At 36.8% G+C, this 23,094-nt stretch overlaps 2 protein-coding genes across 3 annotated transcripts; one reads left to right on the forward strand and one right to left on the reverse strand.

The window, feature by feature from the left end:
- The first annotated feature begins 7,338 nt into the window (after window positions 1-7,338).
- On the forward strand, window positions 7,339-14,008 carry LOC107018455 (methyl-CpG-binding domain-containing protein 2-like). Of its 2 annotated transcripts, none has more exons than XM_015218939.2 (5): window positions 7,339-7,464; window positions 11,839-12,508; window positions 12,630-12,683; window positions 12,757-12,899; window positions 13,701-14,008. In XM_015218939.2, the coding sequence occupies exons 2-5, from the start codon at window positions 11,865-11,867 to the stop codon at window positions 13,856-13,858; spliced, it is 999 nt and encodes a 332-aa protein (XP_015074425.1). In that variant the 5' UTR covers window positions 7,339-7,464; window positions 11,839-11,864; the 3' UTR covers window positions 13,859-14,008. The 2 variants fall into 2 exon arrangements, with proteins under 2 accessions (XP_015074425.1, XP_015074424.1); XM_015218938.2 differs by having other exon boundaries at window positions 7,388-7,566.
- A 1,609-nt stretch (window positions 14,009-15,617) lies between these two features.
- On the reverse strand, window positions 15,618-21,849 carry LOC107020359 (auxin response factor 19-like). The gene is made up of 13 exons (XM_015220688.2): window positions 21,798-21,849; window positions 20,973-21,085; window positions 20,335-20,433; window positions 20,181-20,237; window positions 19,894-20,049; window positions 19,724-19,808; window positions 19,533-19,623; window positions 19,207-19,371; window positions 18,886-19,084; window positions 18,663-18,801; window positions 16,639-18,449; window positions 16,358-16,548; window positions 15,618-16,239 (listed from the first exon to the last, which is right to left on the reverse strand). The coding sequence occupies exons 1-13, from the start codon at window positions 21,847-21,849 to the stop codon at window positions 16,104-16,106; spliced, it is 3,294 nt and encodes a 1,097-aa protein (XP_015076174.1). The 3' UTR covers window positions 15,618-16,103.
- Between the last annotated feature and the right edge of the window lie 1,245 nt (window positions 21,850-23,094).

Genomic DNA, 23,094 nt, shown 5'->3' on the forward strand with positions numbered 1-23,094 from the left:
AAAACCTCCTGTATTTTGCATAATTGTTCTTCAGGTTGAGAGGAGTGAACAAGGGCAGTTCCTACTTGATTTTCCACCAAATTCATCATTAAAGGTAAGTCCATTACTCCCCTATTTTGTAAATTGATTCTTAAGTCTTAGAATCTAGAATATTACTTTTTGAAGGGTTGACTTGATTTAATAGTTGAAAAAAATCCTAGGTAGGGTGGAATGATCATGAACTGGCATGGGGATAGGATTTGGTTATAATACGGGTATGTGCATGTGTGGTTCCACGAGTGAACTGAGTTTACTTGTCTATCCATGAGTGAGCCGACTTTACCTCTTTAAAATGTGATTAATGTTAAGGGTCCAGCCCATTGATGGGTGGCCCATATATTTTGGGCTTTGTTGACTTCTTCTAGAAGTCTTTGGGAGCTGCTGTTTTCTACTGGGGTTTTTTGACGTGAAGAGTAGAAAATTTGAGAGAGTGTGTGATAGAGAGAGAAGCAGATTTTTGAGAGAGGGTTGGAGTGCAGACTTTCTGGACAGCCTTGACAAAATTTCAGTTTTCCAGAGATCCGACCGTTGGATCGTTCTGAAATTTTCACAGCTGGTTCACAACACATAGCACTACATCTTGACCGTTCAGATCGTCAATCGGAGTTCTTGATCGTCTGTTATTGCTGCTGGCGTAACCTGCGTTTTTCTTGGTGATATTTCCCAATTTCTCTTCTCTTTTGTGTTGGCTCTTATGTATGTTGTTGTTGGTGGGCTGTGACATCCTTGTAGACTGAGTTGGGTGTTTTTACCCTCAATTTGCATAATAAGAGAAGAAGAAGGGTGGACTCCTTCAAGTCCCGTGGTTTTTATCCTTCATACCGAAGGGGTTTTCCACGTATAAATCTTGTGTGTCACTTGCGTATTTATAATTCATATTTGCTTGTGATTCAATTGATGTGTTGCTGATTTGAGCTTGGTTAATATAGTGGTGAATTTCTTTTGGTAAATTGGTGAAGTATATTTGGTTGATTGTCTTGAAGTCGATCCTTGTAGGTGTTGTATCCTACTTGTGTTGTTTTGTGCCTCCCCCTACATTTGGTATCAGAGCTGAGTGTTAAACCATAGACATGGAGCATGGAAATAACTCTATGGTTAAACTGACATCAACCAATTATTCCATTTGGCGTCCGATGATGGAAGATTTGCTATATTGCAAGGATTTGTTTGATCCTATTGATGTGGATAAAACAAAGAAAGATGACCAGCCCACTAAGCCAGAGAAGATGACAGATAAAGAATGGGAAAAGCTGAAGAGAAAGACCTTGGGGACAATCAGACAGTGGATTGATATTAGCATATTCAATCATGTATCCCAGGAGACTGAGCCGCTTGAGCTATGGAGAAAATTGGAGGGTCTTTATGAGAGGAAGACCGCTCATAACAAGGCCTCGTTGATTAAGAGGCTTGTTAATCTCAAGTTGAAGCCAGGGAAGTCTGTTTCTGAGCATCTTAGCGACTTTCAAGATATTATTAACAAGTTGACTGTTATGAAAATTGTCCTTGATGATGAGTTGCAGGCTTTATTCCTCTTGAGTTCTTTGCCAGACAGTTGGGAAACTTTGGTTGTGTCCATCAGCAACTCAGCTCCAGATGGTACGCTTTCATTGGATGTCATCAAAGAGAGCATGTTCAATGAAGAGCTTAGAAGAAAGGAGATGGGTGTTGATATTTCGCAGGCACTTGTAGTAGAGAATAGAGGAAGAAGCAAGAGTAGAGGTCCCAAAGGGCGTGGCAAGTCAAAGTATAGGTCAAAGTCCAAGGATGGGAGAGAACCTACGATATGCCACTATTGTAGCAAGCCTGGCCACATTCAAAAGTTTTGCTACAAGTTGAAAAGAGACCAGCAAAATAAGAAAAATGACCATCATAAAGAGGGTGATGACAAGAATACAGCTGCTACAACTTCTAGTTCTGATGATCGTGTTTCTTTGATATGTGCTATTGGAGAGTGTTGTCATGTTGATAGTTCTGACACTGAATGGCTTATTGATACAGGAGCTTCCTATCATTGTGTTCCTAATAAGGAGTACTTTATTGACTACCGAGCTGGAGATTTTGGTAGTGTGAAGATGGGGAACCAGAGCTCAGCAAGTATTGTTGGCATTGGAGATATTCGAGTCCAAACCAATGTTGGGTGCTATTTGACGTTGAGAGATGTTCGCCACATTCCAGATTTACGCCTCAATTTATTGTCTGCTAACGTACTTGATGAAGACGGTTACAAGCACACTTTTGGTGAGGGTAAATGGAAATTGTCTAAGGGTTCCTTGACTGTTGCTCGTGGCAAGCTTTGTTGCACATTGTATAAGACACATTTGAAAGTGTGTAGTGGTGAGTTGAATGCTATTGAGGAGAAAACTTCTCCTAACTTATGGCACCGAAGATTGGGGCATGTTAGTGAGAAGGGTATAAAGCTGTTGGCCGGTAAGTCTCTTATTCCTGCTGATGTTACTATTTCACTTGACCCTTGTGATCATTGTTTAGCAGGAAAGCAACACAGAGTTTCTTTTCCGAGGACATCTACAAGAAAGAAAGTGAAGTTAGAGTTGGTTTACTCTGATGTGTGTGGTCCCATAGAGGTGGAATCACTTGGTGGTAACAAATACTTTGTTACTTTTATTGATGATGCTACTCGGAGAACTTGGGTTTATATGATGAAGCACAAAAGTGAGGTGTTCGGTATCTTCCAGAAGTTTCATGCAATGGTTGAAAGGGAGACAGATTGCAAACTGAAGCGTCTTCGAACTGATAATGGAGGTGAATACACTTCAAATGAGTTTAAAGCATATTGCTCAAGATATGGCATTCGACATGAGAGAACAGAACCGGGTACCCCACAACACAATGGCGTTGCCGAGAGGATGAACAGAACCATTATTGAGAAAGTGAGATGCATGCTTAGAATGTCCAATCTTCCTAAGTCATTTTGGGGTGAAACGGTTGGAACTGCTGTATATTTGATAAATAGAGCACCATCAGTTCCTTTGGAGTTTGATATTCCCGAGAGAGTTTGGTTTGGGAAAGACCCCTCTTATTCTCACTTGAGGGTGTTTGGATGCAAGGCTTTTATGCATGTGCCGAAGGAACATAGATTGAAGCTTGATTTCAAGACTTCTCCTTGTGTGTTTGTTGGATATGGTGATGAAGAGTTTGGTTACAGACTTTATGATCCAGCAAAGCAAAAAGTTGTGAGAAGTAGAGATGTTGTCTTTTATGAGCACGAGATGGGTTTTCATCTCTTGGGTGCTGATAAGACTTATTATTCTAATTTCTCTCATGATGTTATTGATATGCCCATGCCTCATGTTTCTGCTTCAGATGATCAATTAACAGGTGATGCTCCAGAGGATGGTCATGAAATTGCTCATGAACATGACCATATTGAAGAGGTACAACCTGATGTTGTTGTACCACAACCTGATGATGAAGCTGTAGATGTTCAACATGGAGAGTCTTCTAATCAGGGGGAGAAATCCAGCCCACAGGTAGAAGAGCCAACACTTAGAAAATCGACCAGAGTTCGTCAACCTTCAAGACTTTATCCAAGTTCAGAATACATCCTAATCACTGATGAGGGGGAGCCTGAAAGCCTTCAAGAGGTCTTGTCACATTCAGACAAAGACCATTGGCTCAAGGCTATGCAAGAGGAGATGGATTCTTTGAAGAAGAATGAAACCTATGACTTGGTGAAGCCTCCAAAAGGGAAGAAAGTCTTGAAGAACAGGTGGTTGTTTAAGAACAAGAAAGTTGACAACAAGCTAGTGAAGCGGAAGGCAAGATTAGTGGTGAAGGGATGCCATCAGAAAAAGGGCATCGACTTCGATGAGATTTTTGCACCGGTGGTGAAGATGACTTCCATTCGTATGATTTTGGGACTAGCTGCCTGTTTGAATCTTGAACTTGAACAACTTGATGTTAAAACTGCTTTCTTACATGGTGATTTGCATGAGGAGATTTACATGGAGCAGCCGGAAGGATTTGAAGTTAAGGGAAAAGAGAATTTTGTCTGCAAGTTGAAAAAGAGTCTCTATGGACTCAAGCAAGCACCAAGGCAATGGTATCACAAGTTTGATTCCTTCATGAATAGTAATGAGTACAAGCGGACTACTGCAGATCCTTGTGTGTATTTTAGAAAATTCTCTGAAGGTAACTTCATTATCCTTTGCTTGTATGTTGATGATATGTTGATTGTGGGACAAGATGTTGAGATGATTTGCAGGTTGAAAGAGGATTTGTCAAAGTCCTTTGATATGAAAGATTTGGGTCCTGCGAAGCAAATTCTTGGTATGGAAATTGCTCGTGATAGAAAAGCTGGTAAGCTTTGGTTGTCACAAGAAAAGTATATTGAACGAGTGCTTGAAAGGTTCAATATGAAGAATGCCAAGCCAGTTAATACACCACTTGCAGCCCATTTCAAGTTGAGCAAGCGTTGTTGTCCTACAACCGATAAAGAAAAGGAAAGTATGTCTCATATTCCTTACTCCTCTGCTGTTGGTTCATTGATGTATGCCATGGTGTGTACAAGACCGGATATAGCACATGCTGTTGGATTGGTTAGCAGATACTTGGCAAATCCGAGCAAGGTTCATTGGGAAGCTGTAAAGTGGATCTTAAGATATTTGCGAGGCACATCAAATCTGAGTTTGTGTTTTGGAGGTGGTGAGCCTATTCTTGAGGGATTTACGGATGCTGACATGGCTGGAGATCTTGATAACCGGAAGTCTACCTCGGGTTACTTGTTCAAATTTGCAGGGGGAGCCATTTCATGGCAATCCAAGCTACAGAAGTGTGTAGCGTTGTCTACAACCGAGGCAGAATATATAGCAGCAGTGGAAGCAAGCAAAGAAATGCTTTGGTTAAAGCGTTTCCTTCAAGAGTTAGGTTTGAAGCAAAGCGAGTATGTTGTGTTTTGTGATAGTCAAAGTGCTATGGACTTGAGCAAAAACAGCATGTACCATGCTCGCACAAAGCATATTGATGTGAGATATCATTGGTTGCGTGTTGTCATTGAAGAGCAACTAATGAAGTTGAAGAAGATTCACACCAACAAGAATGGTGCTGATATGTTGACAAAGGTGGTCCCTCGAAGCAAGCTTGAATTTTGTTCCAAGCTTGCAGGTATGTCTTCTTGATGACCTTTTATGTTTGGTCTCCCCGAACTGGGCTGGAGGGGGAGATTGTTAAGGGTCCAGCCCATTGATGGGTGGCCCATATATTTTGGGCCTTGTTGACTTCTTCTAGAAGTCTTTGGCAGCTGATGTCAAGGTGCTGGGGTTTTGTTTTGGACGGGCAGAGAGAAATAGAGAGAGAGGAGAAAAAAAAAAAAAAAAAGCAGATTTTTGAGAGAGGGTTGGAGTGCAGACTTTCTGGACAGCCTTGACAAAATTTCAGTTTTCCGGAGATCCGACCGTTGGATCGTTCTGAAATTTTCACAGCTGGTTCACAACACATAGCACTACATCTTGACCGTTCAGATCGTCAATCGGAGTTCTTGATCGTCTGTTATTGCTGCTGGCGTAACCTGCGTTTTTCTTGGTGATATTTCCCAATTTCTCTTCTCTTTTGTGTTGGCTCTTATGTATGTTGTTGTTGGTGGGCTGTGACATCCTTGTAGACTGATTTGGGTGTTTTTACCCTCAATTTGCATAATAAGAGAAGAAGAAGGGTGGACTCCAAAATGTGAGCTACTCTTCCAGGCTTCCATGGGTTCATCTCTACATTTTACTGTCCATGTTTTCGAACACGAACTTTTAGATTATTAGTTTTGTTTCCTAGTTTTCGGGGTTGCATCCCTATCCTTTACTGAATAGAGTTTTGGTGCTACGACTTTCAATTTCTAAGTGTTCATTTCGCAATTATTGTTACTTCTGGTTGAGTTCCTATAAACTCAACTCTTTCATTGTATTAAATTGTTTTCCTTCTACTATTTTATATTATGACTTGGGTTTAGAAATGTTGTTTAAGTTAAGTTTTTGGTTGGTTGTTAGTAAAGGTTAGTGTGGGTGTCACTCATGACAGTTTGAATCGTGACATATGAAAATACATATGCTAGGATGAATTTGAGGTCATATCAAATTAGATTAGATAGAGATGATCACATTCGCTAGAAGTTGCAAATAACACACATTAAAAATATAATATGAGAATGTCACTCGAGATGATTTGGAGTAATTCTGTGTTAATCTATAGATGCACCGATTTGTAGGTATGAAACTATAGTAAGTGAAGGTATTAAGAGAAAGTGATTGCAGTAGACATGTAATTGTTTAATATCAATACATGTTTAGCTAAGATAGGACACAATGAAAACAATCTATTAAGTTGTTGACAACAAGTTAGAGGATAGATCTTACACTTGTATGAAGCTTTTATTATTATTTATATATATTTTAACATAGTCTTTTACTTCTTAAAATTGATTATGTCAATAATATAATATGAGCTCAAATGACAAATAAGGATTCAGATATCCTTATCTCAATTTATTTGGAATTGAGTTGTAGGTGATATTATTTAACTATTGTGACTCACAATATTTTTTCTCCGTAATTTTAAAATATAATAAATTTTATATCAATTTTTTAAAAAAATTCTATGTTCTAATTCAGATAAAAAATTAGTTAGTTTGACGCTTATACTCCGAATAAAGCGAGCATTATTTTTACTTAATTCATATTGTAGGTGAGATTGATTGTTCTAATTTTATTTGTGATTGAGGTATTCTTGTTTTGAACTTAACAACCCTGGTATTAGAATACTAGTGGTAAAGTATCACTACATATAAAATGTGAAATTTTTGTCTTATCTTGTTTATGATCGGGGTATCCTCTTTTTGAACGAAATAAACATGGTTTTAGAATACCAGTGGTAAAATTGTTAATGAACATGGAAATTGAGTTGATTGTTCTTATCTTGTTTATGACCGGGATATCCTTGAACGAAATGATTCCAATATTAGAATATCGTAATAAAAATAAATAAATATAAGAAGTGAAAATGATTGTTCTAATCTTATTTATGATTAGAATGTCCTAGGTTTGAATGTAACGACGCAAATATTAGAATATTATAGTAAAAAAATGTGAAATTAATTTTTTTAATTTCTATTTATGATCGGAATATCCTCGTTTGAATGAAACGACACCAATAATTAAATATCTAGTGAAAATAAATAAATAAAAAGTTAACAATTGATTTTTCTATTTCTATTTATGAATGAATGGGATATCCTCGTTTTGAACGAAACGACGCGAATGTTATAATATGAATGGTGGTAAAATAGTAAATAAACATTTTTATTTATTATTTTATCATTTAGTTTTGCAATAAAAAGTTAGTACTTAAATTTAGCTGAGTTCTTCATCTCCGCCTGTGTGTCTCTCACTTCCCTAGGAGAACAAAGATATTGCAGTCTTTTAATCTGTAAGTAACATATATTTTCTTGCATACAACTCCAACGGAATTTACCCAAAAACGTTGATTCTTGGATGATGCTGACTTAGATCCCTTTGTTTCTGATTTTGGGTATATCTCTTTTGCTCTATGGTTTATGCATTCTTTTTTTCTTTGTAAATATGTATAGCTGTGTTGAAATGCATGTGGATCGGGTTTATTGTTTTGATAAGTTTAGTGATAGATTCATTTGATTTATGTGAATGGGTTTCAATCTGTGTTATGGATTTTTATTTTTTTTTGTCAAGAATTCAATTTAATGATTTGAGGTATTTCTTTGTTTGATTTTGTGTCATTTTTGCTGTAGGTATGTGATTTTAGAAATCAAAGTGTTAAGTATTTGGAAGTTGTTGATAAATCTTAATTATTATTTTTTTTGTAAAAAAGGGATTTTTTTACTTCTACATTTTCTGCCAATGCTTTAGTTTGATTGTTCTTGTTTTATTGGATTTTAGGTTCCTTCTTGGGTGAATTTTTCTTCTCTATTTTTTCATGTGATGCCATTTTCTTTTAATTTGGAAAAATTGGTTCTACTTTGAATGCACATGGCCTGTGGAAAACTAGGGTTTTGTTTTCAATTTAGGGTTCAATAAAAGTAGGTGTTTTTATTAATAGAATCTCGAGTTTGTGGTCACTTAATTGCTATGCTACTCAAACTCTTGTAGGATCCCGTGGGGTGCGTGTTGGATACTCAAAGTTTGTAGTTGTGCTCGGTTATATAAATTCACTACAGTATAAACAAACCAATTAAGCTACGTTGCTTGGATTCTCGAAATATGTTTCCGCATCTGCGTCGGATCCTCAAAAATAAGTGTATTTTTTAGGATCCAAGGCAGATGCGGCAATATTTTTGAGGAGTCTGAGCAACATAGATTGATGGTTTGTTTTTTGTGTTGTGAAGTTATTTAACCGAGCACTAGTTTGTGACTAAGGCATAGTTGTCGTTCTTCTTCATTGTATTTTAGGTGTTAGACTATTGCATGTGCTACACGATGATGACATTCTCTTGTTCCGATAAAAACAATATGCAGATATAGAGGTATGTAGTTATTTTGCTTGGAATCTATGAAAAAATCCATTAGCCATCTGAACTAGTTGTTGAACTAACAACATATTCACCTAGTTCAGTTGCACAGACCAAGTGAATGTATAACTATTAGTACTATACAAACTGAAAAAGTTCTCACCTAGTTTAGTTTTTTTTAATCGTTATGTCCTCATCTAGATTAGTCGCATTCACTTAATGCGGTCGAGGCGTTACGTCTTTAACAATTACTTTCTTACTCTTTTATCAGAAGGAGGAGCCGCTGATTAGTATTCTTAAGAAAAAGGTATGAACAACAACGGGAACCCAAATAGCTTAGCTAGCACATTGATACCTTTTGTTGTGTAGTTATTGTACCTAAGTTCCGTCAGCAACTGTATTCAAACTAGCATAACCACTCTAGATTTATTTTCAAACTAGAAAAGACGCTTTTACTTGGATGTAACTTGTCTATTACATTTGTTGTTACGCCGTGCTTTAACTTTGAATAATCTGTAAATCTGATACTTCCTTACTTTCATATATTTTCGGGAAGTTGAATGCAGCTAAAATGATTCAATGATATATTCAAATTTTTGATTTTACAAGTTACGTGAAAAGGAAAGAGTTCACCAATAGCATTACGATTCTTTATTGTTTACAAGTTGCGTGAAAAAGAAAGATTTTACCAATTGGATAACAATTTTTTATTGTTTATAGTGCGCGAGATCACGTGTTACGAACAATCAATCATAATATGACCATTTATCAAATATAAATATAACTAAGTAGATATAACGTCCTTTCACCTTACCATTATCATGGCTGACGGGATTGTTTATCCATAGATTTCACCTCCCTTTGTGTTTCCATCAATTCGAATGGTCTTTAAATAATGTTTGTGTTAAATAGAAATATTTGTCTCACCTTCCTTTTCAACTAATGGTAAACATTGTTTTCTGCGTATTGAACTTGACTTGGTGTTCACTAAAATAAAATCAATTTGTGGCTCGTATTGATAGACTTCTTCATAAAAGTGTTTGGAAGAAAGTACTTTCTAAGATTGTAAAATATTAAGCATGTATAATTTTAACTTCTAGACAAGTTCTAATGTGATGTTAGGCAGTGTTATCAAAGGCGCGCTTTAAGCGTGCTTAAGCCCTAAGTGAGGCTCAGAATGTGTTGAGGCTTCGTCTCGCTTTATGTGCTTTTTAGTGTCGTCGTCAAGGTTCTAAGGCAAACATTTCCTCTTATGAAGAATTTGAGGTTAAATAATTGATATTTCTTTTTATCATAATTGTTTTCAATTTCTTTGGTCATATATTTGTCATTCTTGTTTATAATTATTAGTCTTGGATTAAACATATATATATATTTTTTTTTCTTTGCGCCTTTTTTTTTGTTAAAGCCCACGCTTTTTGCGCTTAAAGGCCCCACATACCGGCAGCTTTTTTGCGCTTTTCACTGATGTTAAGGAATAATTATTCTATCTTAAGTAATTATGTTTTCCAATGACGTCTCAATAAAATTAGTAGTTTAAAATCAAATTTTAATAAGAGATCTCAAGTATATATACAATACCAAACAAAAAAATAATTTAGTGCAATTTTTTTATGTTTTTTAGTGTAGTATTCTTAACAAACATAATACTTGTAACTTCGCATAGTAATATTATAATTTTGTATAGTAAGGACTAATTCAAGTTAATAAGATGTTAATCATGTGTTGCATTGCACTAGCTTGAATATTTTTGTGAATTATTTATTTATTAGTATGAAGATTTGAGTAGTTTAAGTCAAAGTTCTAAAATATTTATATTATAAAGTAGGTATATTTTTTACATTACATTTTGTACACTCTTTACATTCTTCAATAATATCTAACCAAATAAAAAATAAGGGTGAGCAGCCCCTCATGTTCATGCAGCCCACCTGATGTTTGTTAGGAAGCTCTCCTTATGAACTTAGTTTTTGACATTATTGTAAGGAAAAATTCTTGAAAGATTATCCCCCCTTGTGGGAGTGGCATCTCCTAGGAACTTGAATCTGGACTCTTTCACTCATTTTGCTTTTACGGGATGCCATTAATGCCTTACTTTATTAAGAGGAACTCTAGGCTCTAGACTTTAAAATAGTTGTTTTAGCTCTGCTGTCCAAACCCAAAAAGTGGCGTACCTTGAACAAAGCTCAGATTCAATTGGTTGATGAACTTATCTGCTTAAGATTTATGACCAACACAAAACTCCTAAAATAGCTGCTTTAGCCATTTTTTATGATTGAAACAAAAGCTTCTGTCTCTGTGTGTCAAGTAGTCCCAATGTTGGGTGATTCTTGTACACCAATGATCAATTAGTTAGACCAACTTTCCACTGTGACCTGGCTGTGATTTATTTGCTTTTGTGATGACTTTGGAAGTGTTTTTTTTGGGAATATCTCATGTCAACTTTATGTTTGTTCAACATAAATACAATTCTTATATTTCTAATAAGAAATAGTATTACCAACTAGTGGTTCAAACTATTTCCTTGCTTCTTTATGAACGGTTTCATTCCCCATAACGTCAGCTTCCTTTCATGGTTGTCAGGAGCTCCTGTGCCTGTAAGTCATTTAGTTGAGTAGTTTCAAAATTTAATTTTTCTTGCTACAAATATCATATTTGGCCTCTCGTAGCCTATCTGGTCAGTTGGGAAACTTGATAAGATATTGTCTTCTATACATTAACTCTGATTCATCTTCTTGTAGAACTTTCAGTTATTAATGATATTTGGTTTTATTGGTCTTCCATTCGTTTTACCTTGTATTTGTTAGGTGAGACGCTTAGAAGATTCTGTACTTTGAATGCCTGTAGGAATGAAATTAGAATTTTTTTTGAAAGGATTTTTGTGTATAATGTGTGTGTGTGTGTAATATTTTAGCATTCAAGACCCTTCACATGTTCAACTGGATCTTCTTGTTTACAAATTTGCTCCTTGTACCAGATGGACACATTCAGATATGGAGAAATTTTTAATTACTAGCAGGCTGGCCTTTTTAATTTGATTTATAATTGCTCTCTATTGTAACTTTTGATGGTTTGGTAAAGAGAACTCCCTTTCAGCCTACATTTTACCTATGCAAACAGGGACTCCGTTTTTAAATGTGTGGAACCTTTGGTTAAATAGGGTAATGTGTGTGTTTTCTCATCTTTGATCTATGATCTATGCTATTCACTGTTCCAGGAGTTCTCTTGTCAAATAAATTGTGTTTTCTTTCTTTGGACAATTTTGTCACCGTTCTCGGAATTATGTTGTCCAATAAATCGTGTTTTCTTATTTTGGACAGTTCTATTCATACTTAGATTTGGTTGGATGGAGCGAGATCATCTGGACATTGCGACCCCTGGAAAAGCAGATCATAATGATATTTATGGTTCTTCAGTTGCTAGTCGCAGAGATAAGGTGAAGCATGAGCCAAAAGATTCAAGAAGCTCTGCACGCGCTGGAGGGATTGGAACTTCTAATCAGAATCCTAAGGATGTTGCTTCTTTAGCAGAAGAAGAAGAACATAACACAGATGATGAGGATAACCACAGTGAAGATGCTCAAAAACAGTTGGTGCTTTACGATCCTGCTGCTGTTGGTGCGGATGAAATTGCACTTGACGCCGATCCTGTTAATTCTCAGCCTCGACGAAACTCCTTTCCCAATTACACAACTAGGCTTTTGCCATCTGTAGGGGCATTTACTGTGCAGTGCGCTAACTGCTTTAAATGGAGGCTTATTCCTACAAAGGAGAAGTATGAGGAGATAAGAGAACACATTTTGGAACAGCCTTTCTATTGTGAAACTGCTCATGAGTGGCGTGCTGAACTATCATGTGCTGATCCTCCTGATCTTACTCAAGATGGAAGTAGACTCTGGGCTATTGACAAGCCTAATATTGCTCAGCCCCCTCCTGGGTGGGAACGGCTTTTAAGAATCCGAGGTGAAGGAGGCACTCGGTTTGCTGATGTGTACGTTTCTTGCATTCCATTACTCTTTTTTACATTAGTACGTTTTAAAGTGCATATATGATTCTTCCTGTTTTAAGTAGAGGATGACAACCCATTAACATTTTTTGGTCATGATTTACAGGTATTATGTTGCGCCATCTGGAAAGAGACTTCGTTCCATGGTTGAAGTTGAAAAGTAAAATTCAAATTTGAATCTGTATTTTCTTCTCATATCCCTCACCATTTTGATCAATGCTTTCTCTTCTTAGGTACTTGCAGGAACACCCAGACTATGTAGCACAAGGTGTAAGTATGTCCCAGTTTTCTTTCCAGATCCCTAGACCTCTGCAGGATAACTATGTTAAGAAGCGGCCTTATCGTCCAGCACTTGCACCTGATGAAACTGAGCCTGGTATGTCAGGACCTTTTGAAACTCTTGATCCTCTATAGACATGGTTCATTAAGCATGCTTAAGTTAAACAGTTGTACCATTTGTGATGAATTGGATAAAGCTAGTAATTGCATGAATATAGTTGATACTGAAAAATAAAAAGGAAGTATCGCTGCTGTCTTGTCTCTTTCACTCTCTCGGCACTTAACATTTTTGAATTTGCTGATTCTTTGCACTGTGTTCTAGTAAATGCTGGTTTGGTGTGCGTGCTTTTTTATTCTCTTTTGGGACAAAGTGAATGTTGATCAGGTTCATGGCTGCAGAACTATTTGAAAAGAAAGTTAACAGGTGCTACCCCACCCCCCAACCCGCCAAGTCAGATAGAGACTCTGCTATAGGTGGATACTTAAAGAATCGCTTTTACATTACTAACTGTTCCGGTTTGAGTCGAGTCACTGGAAGCTTGTCTTTGGGATAATGAATCTTCTGAATCATTATGTGGTTTTTTTGCCTTAAGCACTCGGCTCTCCTGGGCTATAAGCAGTTGATTGATTGATGTTCCTTCACCCCTCTTTGTATTATGAGTTCATAAGCATAGAATATAATATAGATCAGTCCATGTTGATTGGTATGATTCATCAAGTGTTTAAATGGCATCACCTTGAGATAGCTGGTGGATATAAAGATCTGTGTTTATGTATATATCTTTGCTCCTGACTGGTGGTTAGTCTAATTATTGCCTAAGCTTGGCAGTGATACTTACAGAAGGAGTAGACCTTGTAAACTTGTCACTGACTGAAACAACATTTGTAACTATGACAGTTAATCGCATAACATGGATTGCTGACAATGGTGATACAGATTTACGGCTTGGTATGCCAGGGGCTCCTCTCTTTGAACCTCTGAGCCAATCATTCAAGAAAAAGAGGACTCCCTCTAAACGAATGAGCAATGCTGATGCAGCGTGTAAGTCGAGTTAGGAGAGTCTTATTTTTATTTGTATATGATCTGGTGAAATCTCTCTGGATTCCTTTTTTATGTAAGCTGAAATTGAGCAAACTGAGCATAGACTTGTACCTATGGAAATGTTTCTGGAAATATGGCTTTGACCAAACTGTGTTTTTTGATGAGCTTGCCTCGAGTCGATATGTTTTGTTGTTTCCAGAATTAGGTAATGTGAAGGAGCTACTCTTCTTAGGTTTACTTGAAATGTTTTGATGTTTCATGTCCAATTGTGTATTGTAGAAATGTTGCATCCCTTACCTCTAGCTAGGGCTGAAAAAATGAGCTGACGAGCTGAACCATAGATGAGTCAATCCCAAACTCTGTCCGAACCTTGGTGGGCTAAATGACGGGTCATAACCCGTCTCCAACAATACAGGCAACAACGCCTCCCAGTGGCAGCAGCAACAACCTTCAGGTAATGAACTACGATATCGTCACTCAGCAAGAGGAGTTTGTTGCTCATATTTCCATGAAAATCTCCAAGCATATGCCAACTATGATGAACATGTAAACCAACAATAGAAACTTGGATTGTTGAATCTTGAGTCATTCATCATATTACATTTGATGAATCATAGCTTAACTACTACACAAGATTAGCACGATCCTAAAAATGTCTTAATGGGTAATGGTAATATATGTGGTTACGCATTAAAATTCAAGCATGAAGTTGTCACTAGACAGTTCATAAACAGATTAACTACAATAAATTTAAAAAAAAAAAAAAAAACTACTGTCCATATGAAATTATATTCAAAGTAGCTCCAAATTATGAATCTATAAAAATATTTGATTGATTATGCTATCTTTGGATTTGACCCTAATGCAAAAAAATAAAAAATCAATTTTCATTCAACTCCTAGTATTTATTAAGGGTTCTCTAACAAATATTACTGTCACCAGTGTTTTGAAGACTTCTTTCCCTTATCAAACTGAAGAAAGCGATTTATGGTCTTAAGTAAGCACCTCAAGCTTGGTATACAAAACTCGAAATCTATATACTTGATATCAACATATTTCAATAAGTACAAGTTTGACTCCTCTTTGTTTACTCTGGCTTTACAACATATGTGCTCGTTTATATTGATGACATTATAATTGTTGACAATCACATTTCTAGTTTATTAATGGTCTATCCAATCATCTCTGTTAAGGATCTTGACGCACAACAAAAAGTATATTATCGTTATTTATATGAAAATTAGTAATGGATTTACTATAATCTTATATTCTTATGTATGACGTATATTATTCGTTAAAAGTGTACATTAAGTTATTCTAGTTTTATTGATAAAATGGTATTAAGAAGAAAAAAGTATTTTCATTTTTATTAGTTAAAATGATTTTAAAAGAAAGTAAACAAGAATAAGGTTATTTAATAGTAATATTTTTATTAGGAATTTAAAAGAAAAGAAATAATATGTATATTTGGAAAAGGACATTTTTATCCATTTAGTAATAGCAACATTTCTAGACCAAGCTATTAACGGCAAGAGTATTGACAATAAGGACATGTTTAGACCAAACTATAAATAGTGGAGATTATTGTTCGTTTCACCCTTTTCCACTAAAAGAATGACTCTATACTATGTACTCTTTCTTCTTGTTAAGATTTGCCACTTAGTTTAAGTTTTTCCATTGAGGCTTCTAAGACTTTAACGAGACACATTATTTATTAACGGACACTCAAAGGGAAAAATATATGCATACATTGGAAAAGCTCATAGGGGAAGCTTAGTGAAAATACTTTTCTCCTATAAATAAGGTGTGAACCATATCCATGTTGTACAACAATCAAAAGCAATAAAGTCTCTCATTCTGTCTAAACCATTTTCTCTTACAGAAAAGAGTATATTTACATTACTATACACTCTGATATATCAAGCCTTGTGGAACTATCAAAGGAACAAGAGAAGTTGGGATCCACCATACTTCTATTGCCTTAACAACTATGCTAGAGCACATTACCCTCTAAGCAGCAATGGTGATGACTTCCCTTACTAACTTTTTTCTCTTATCAAAGATTAGCATCAGCTTTGTTACACTCAAGGGATCATTAAATATACCAAGATCCCATGAAGAGCTAGCAGCTGGCTTGCTTACTGTACTGTGGTGTATACTAGAAGGAAAACTTTGGTGGAGCAACTGATTACCTAGAAGCTATATTTGTGTGAGTTTCCAGCTTCAAAAGAATTGTTAACAACTTTAGCCTTGCTATAATTACACATCTCCCGCGTCTGAACTGCTACAATCTTGGTTTTGAAGGACACTACCTCCAAAATCTCCATCCAAGCTCATTTGTTGAACTTCTTGTGGAGAAAGAATCTTGATGCAGCGGACACAGCTCACGAATTCCCTGTAAGACATCATACAGAAGTACAGAATATGTAAGCCATCAGAGGACATATGGTACTTCTGTTGAAAATGTTAATACTGAAAAAGTTGATAGAAGCATATATAGTATATGGACTTACTCCCAGGGGTCATCACCAACCAGTAGAACATCGTTTTCGTGATCAACATACACAAGCTTCCATCCTATTCTTTGTCTGTCCTCCAGTTGTCCCTCTATACCGAATCTACGAGCCAAATCTAGTTTAAGTTCCTCATAGCCTGAGTACCGTGCAATATCAATTGATCTTCCTACTGCACCACGCTTGTACACCTTTAAGAGAAAAGATGCAGAAAAATGTTATAAACTCTCTAAGAAACAACAAGAAGTGATAAAATAAACAACTTTTATGAGGCTACCAACCTTGGTATATGTCCGCAAACGAGGCAGTTGAGGTGGTGGCTCCCAGGCGCCTCTATCCATGAAGCTACCATCATTGATGGTAGAATCAATTGAATTAAAGGTGACATAATCGGAAGCCATTGAGGCCAAGAGTTCAGGCTGTGCTTCCTTGGGGTTCTCATAGCTGGAGAGCATGCCGCCTCCTGATGAGAGATTGTCTGCGAAATCCTTCCTTGATCCCATTGAGCTTTTAGTGATCAAAGGATCAGGTATCATAGGCAGTCCTAACTGATTATTTTCCATGTTTGCTGCTCCAAAAGCTACATTGTTTCTCGGGTCACCCTGAACTTCTCCTCCATCTGGACTATCTCTGAATATCAATGGCTGAGAACTGCAAGATAATGGGTCTGTAGCAGTCTGCTGCAATTGAACATCATTTTGGGAAAGGCAAGCTGAAGTTGCTGAAGATGAACTATCCAAATAATCAAACTGTATTCCTGAAGTGTTAAGAGTTTGAGGTGCCAAAAACCCATGGTTCTGGCTCTTGGAGACGACGTTTATTGAAGGTTTAACATCAGACTTTGGCTGCAGGTTGTTATTTGCAGACATAACTTCTAAGGGTCCAGAACAGTGGGTCATTTCATCCCGTGCACCTGTGGTTCGACCATTCATATTTGGCTGAACTACACTCTGACAGTTATTAGTGGAAACCGAGGTGGACCATGATGGGACATCATCAATTACCACAGACTGCCCTCCCCCTGCAGTTCCTGTTAAATTACTGCCATTTGCGGAAAGCTGATAAGACGTTCGGGGTAGAGGGTAGTTAACTGGTCCAGATAGGTCTGACAGGTTACCAGATTGCTGCTGCTGAAGCTTTGGTTGCTGAGTTGGCTGGGAAAACCGAAGATTGGACGGGCTATTTATTCTCGTCATTTGCTGCTGAACAACTTGCGAGTGAGGAAGTGAAGTGGACGTGGTTTGAGACGCATCCAACATTTGGTTTGTCGCAAGTGACCTGGAAAAGTTCTGTGATGCATCCATGAGCTGCTTCTGGTGATCCTGGATTGGCCCAAGTTGTGAAGGTTGCTGTAATCCAGATTGTTGTGCTAGAAGTGATTTTTGTTGTTGATGTAGTTTTTGTAGCATTTGAAGCTGTGCTTGGTTATCAGAGAAATGCTGTTGTTGGTTCACTGGATCTGGGGGCTGGGATGACATGAAACTTTGCTGCTGAGTCTGACTCAGAATCTGTTGTTGTGGATGTTGCTGTGATAGGCTCTGGGGGAGGTTTCTCTGCAGTTGGTTTTGATTTTGAACTGATTGTTGCGGCGGAAGAACGTTCTGAGATTGCCCAAGACTCTGCGCTTGCATATGCTGTGTGTGAACTTGGGTTGTAGGCAGTGACTGAGTAGTTAGATTTTGTCTTGGTTGCTGACTGACATCAGATAACTGTTGCTGTGATTGCATAATAGAGTCTAACGAGTTCAGCGCTGCTGCTGGTAACTTCTGGAGCTGGTCAAGCTGTTGGTTTGGCCTATGGGCATTATTGAACTGCAAGTTGTGCTGCATTTGCTGCTGCTGCTGAAATTGCGGTGCTGCCATACCTAGCTGGCGTGATAGGTCTGCTCCAGCAAGGTTTTGTAGAGCAGAACCAGATAGGGAATTCATATAGTTGGGGATCATCGGGTTAGCCAAAGAAGGATTCTTCTGCATGTTCATCCATTGGATTAAGCTAAGACCAGGCAGACCTTGAGGATCTGCCATGCCAAAATCATCACCAAGCCATGGCATTGTCCTCTTGAACATGCCATCCATATCAGAATAATCACCATCTGCAACAAGTAATAATTCTCTACCGCATAAGAAATTTAGGAGTTTTAACACTTTACATCTGCCAATGATTGTTCAGTTGAAAACATCCTTTTAGCATATGTATCTTTCATATTACACGTAAACATGAGCTCATCAGAAAATTCACTATTCAATGACCACAACAAAGGTAACTTGGACTTCAAAGATATGCTAAGAAAGGATTGTGCAACAACCTGGCATTCCGGGTTGCCTTGGACGCTTGGAACTGAAGAATGGACTAGAACAGATCAAAAATGGTGCTGTTATCGGTTCAATCTCCCAAATAGAGACTCGGTTGATCCTCTCTCCAGCAGTCGACTCATCCCAACCAACCTAATCAAGATTGATAATGTGTCAGTTGAATAAAATTCCAAAAACAAAGAGAAAACTAGAATCCAACCACTCCACTTTGTCTACCTGCAAATTCCGCCACTGAGAGTTCTTCCACCTCACTGGATCCAGATCACTAATGCCAGTAATTGTGCCCATATACCTTCTAGTTCCAGATTCTTCTGTCTCAAACATCATGCGAAACCTCATGCCAAGAGATATTTGACTGCTATAAGTTGCTTTGTAGTACTTTGCTAAAGGAATTACAAATTCAGAAGGACCAGCCCTGCTCATTTTAGAGGTTAGACTGTAAGTATCATAATAGACAGAAATTGTCAATATCATTAACGAATACGTAGCTCTTAAGGTAATTGATGCATAGACGTAAACAAAAATAAGTGCACTGACCTTGGGTTATAGAACACAGTGAAAGGACTGTTGTTTGCAGCTGCATGTGCTGCTGCTGCTAGGATACCAATATGCATGCTATCACTTGATAACACTGATGACGATAAGTTGGTAGGCTGCCTATTAGCCTTTCTAATTCCTAGTAGAAACTGATGTTTTTCATCCCTATTGACAAAGATTAAGAGTGTCAAGTAAGATTGAAAACAAAAACAAAAAAAGTAGGTTCTTTCGAAGCCTAAACATTCTTTATGTTTTACCACAAAATGTACTTGGATTTCCGTTAGTCTATGGGGATATAACTTATACTACAATTGCTTTTGTCATACCTAATAAACAAGACCGAGTCACCTGCAAAAAGCCTTTTTCCACTCACAACTAGGCTCCACCCTGTTGTTAATAAGTGTCGTTTCGGTTGCCCTGAATGATGAAAGATAGGTCAGAAACTGGAAAGATGCATAATTGTCATTCATCTTTGTTCTAGCTCATGAACACACAAACAACTTCCAAATAAACCTACCTCGATAAACATGTCGAAAAGTCCATATGTTATCATGCAAGTCCCTAGCCACAAGTTCTTGAGCAGGTGGCTGCAGGGAGTAATCCTGATAAAAGACAAGGAATGTGTCACAAATAAGATACGAAAAGAACAACTCGAAGCTCTAACTAGAAAATTTTACAAGATCTTACCAAAGGAGGGAATATTTTTTCAGCTGCACGCCGAGGTACAGAGAAACCACCATGAGTGCTAGTATCACTTGCCGTCAAAGTTTTGCAAAAAAATTCTGGTTGTGGTTTATTTGCTTTCATAGACAAATCTGACCTCAATAATGCCTCCTTGTCAAACTGCACAAAAAGATGTTCACGCTAAATTAACTAGAACATCCTATACTTGACAGAGGACACACACATCCCAAAAAAATGAGAGAAGAAACATCAAAATGAAACCAAAAGGAGAAGGTGGTAAAGAACCATACTGAAGGAACTGGTTGTAGTGTCATTTGAGCATACACTTCATCTGTTTCAGGATCAGCCTAAATAACACAAAAGACAATATATTAAGGTAGAACAACAAATACATTAACGTAGAACAGTTTTTATCAAGACAAGACAGTTCTGAGCTTTACATACATGAAGGGTAACATTGTGCAGAAGACAAATTAACTTTGACGGCAGGTTTGGATAGTTTGGAATTTGGGCTTCCACATCCTTCTTGATAGATGCAGCAACCTGAAAATATACTTGCATTAGTAAACAACAAATTATCAGGAGAGTTTGCTTTATTGATCGAGAACGAATCTTTACAGTGATAAGCATATAGCCAATGTTGCACTGGCTTACTAAATCAGCAAGATGGACTCCATTCTAGAACTGACAACTCAACAATCTTTTACTAAGTAGAAAGCAAACACCTGATTAACCATTTCAGCATAGAAAAACTCACAAGTCCACAGCAATAAACATAGAAGCAACATATCTAGGCAGAACATAGCAAAAAAGATATAAACCATGAATTACTAGCAGAAAATGAACACAGACGATACAACACATACCACTAGTAAAATCAACAGTATCAACCTCGATGTTACCCATACATGTCACTGCATTAAGCTACACCCCACAGCAGCAAACCGGACAACATAATAAGGGGAACAATAAGCAGGTGCACCATACTGGCTCATGTTAATAAACAGCCACAAAGATGTATAAATAAACAAAAACTACACACAAACTGTTATCAAGAAAGTAAAAAGGGTAAAATGAAAGACCTGTTCACTGTGGCCTTGAGGAAAGTAGACAACATGTGTTCCAGCAACAGGCAAGTTCACCAGAGGTCCGGCGCAAGCTTGCCATAGCTCTGGATTTAAGTTCTTCTTCTCTCCTGCTAACACAAACCCCTCACCAGTCAATTGACAGCAGTTCATTAGAGCTATAATAGCCTTTGTTCTCAAGAAAATCAAGCACATATTATATACACATCAACAATACAGACCTTTTTTCAACTCAATATAGTTTAACATGTTGTAGCTGGTAAATTACCAATACACATTAACCCCCCACCTCAGAGCCAGAACTTTTAGTTTATGAGTTTCGGATCACAATATTTTCTTTCTTACTAAGTTCTGGATCGATTATTTATACATATTAAAGTACTTTTTACTGAGTTCTATCGAACCCGTAGCTCGAATCTAGCTCCACCCCAGAACATCACAATCACAAAACAACTTCAGCTTGCAAAAGAGAAAAAAGGGGTTTTGAAAAAAGAGATCTTTTTCTATAATTCTTGCTAGATTAAAAAGCTATGATAAAGTGAATTTCTTTTCTCTCCTCTTTTTAGCATCATATTTTCGTGGAAAATCCATTGAAGAAAAATGTTCCAATTTGACTAATACCTCAACCCCACGTGAACATTTTCTACTCATATCCTTGTAATTGGAGGAAAAAAGGAAATAAAACAGAAAAGGAAATCAAATTTTCCTGGGAAAATCTTAGATAAGAAAATTCTAAAAAGGGAATAAAAAACAAAGAACCAAAAGAAAAAAAAAAGCTTGTCTTTTAATCTTATAATATGCATAAAAGATAAAGATATTGACCTTCAGCTGGATTAACATTGCCACCACCGGCACCATTTCCCGGCGTCTTCATATTCCCTTATTCCGGCGAGCTGTAACAGAGCACCCACAACTTATAAACCTACCGAAGATTCATCAGAGTTACAGAACTCAATAATGGATACAGTATACTAATTGTTCTTCCTTTACATCCCTGAGGTTAGGCAGAGCTGTAAACTGATTCCGGTGACCGGAATAATATTATTCCGGCAAAAGGGTAGCCGGAAAAAGAGAAAAGTTTTGATCTTTTTGATGTTTGGAGTAAGAAAAAAGTGAAGAGGGGGACAAAGAAGCTTTGGAAAAAGGAAGAGATGTTGAGTATTAGAGAGACCAAATGCTGCAATTTTTACTTTATAAATTGCCCCCTTTTCTACACTACATCTCCCAGACACAATGTCTTCTTTACTCTGTAAATACTGTATTTCTCTTTCACCAAACAAACCTTTTTCAGTACATTTTCTCTGTATATTTTATATGTATATTTTGTTTTTGTTTTTGTTTTTCTTGTGATACAAAAGAAAACCAACTTTTTTTTTTCTAGTGCTGTAGTAATCAATTATATGTCTCTGTTTTATATTGTCTCTATCTATGTATCTATCTCTCTCTCTCACTCTCTCTATCTCATGTATGTATGTATGTTTATTGAGGTGCCCACACAATGTTTGACCATTCACCTCAAAGAATGGCCAACTTGTACTACTTTATTTCTCACTTTATACACTTTTTTTTAACCTTCTTGGGATAAGAGAATATAGTTTTCTTAACATAACATGTTTTGACATGGATCAATAAATAAAGGTCCATTGAATTTGAAGTTTATAAATTTTTAAATTAGTATGGAGTTCAACTTATTTCATTTACTAGGTTTGTTTGTATATATATTCAGAGTTAATATTAAGAATGACAGTGGAGAGGAATGATTTTAAGGTTATGTAGGGTGGGGTGGGGCAATTTTAAGATTGTGCAGTGTGGGTGAAATGTGGGGTGATTTTAAGATTGTGCACTTGTGCAGCGCGGTGAGATGTGGAGCGTATTGTAGTGAGTTTTTAAAAAAAATTTAATGCAGGATAGGATGAATTGCGAGTTTATGTGATTTTATGTGTGTTTAAATATAATTTTAACTTTTTAAATATTACAAGAGTGATAAATCATTATTTATTAAGATACGTTCTTTAAAGTTACTAAAATATACAAATAGTAATAAAAATGATTCAATAAAAACTAATACGATTTTCACATGCTTTGAAATTTACTTTTAAAAATAAAATTTTGAGTTATT

This window comes from Solanum pennellii, chromosome 5 (genome assembly GCF_001406875.1).
Source record: "Solanum pennellii chromosome 5, SPENNV200".
Taxonomy (NCBI): domain Eukaryota; kingdom Viridiplantae; phylum Streptophyta; class Magnoliopsida; order Solanales; family Solanaceae; genus Solanum; species Solanum pennellii.

Excerpts from the sequence above, each read along its gene's own strand:
- LOC107018455 (XM_015218939.2), top strand. The coding sequence starts at position 11,865 with ATGGAGCGAGATCATCTGGACATTGCGACCCCTGGAAAAGCAGATCAT. Across the intron at positions 12,684-12,756 it reads TCCATGGTTGAAGTTGAAAA|GTACTTGCAGGAACACCCAG; the intron begins GTAAAATTCAAA and ends TTCTCTTCTTAG. Across the intron at positions 12,900-13,700 it reads ACCTGATGAAACTGAGCCTG|TTAATCGCATAACATGGATT; the intron begins GTATGTCAGGAC and ends TAACTATGACAG.
- LOC107020359 (XM_015220688.2), bottom strand. The coding sequence starts at position 21,849 with ATGAAGACGCCGGGAAATGGTGCCGGTGGTGGCAATGTTAATCCAGCT. Across the intron at positions 20,238-20,334 it reads TGCACAATGTTACCCTTCAT|GCTGATCCTGAAACAGATGA; the intron begins GTATGTAAAGCT and ends TGTGTTATTTAG. Across the intron at positions 18,802-18,885 it reads CTCAGTGGCGGAATTTGCAG|GTTGGTTGGGATGAGTCGAC; the intron begins GTAGACAAAGTG and ends AATCTTGATTAG.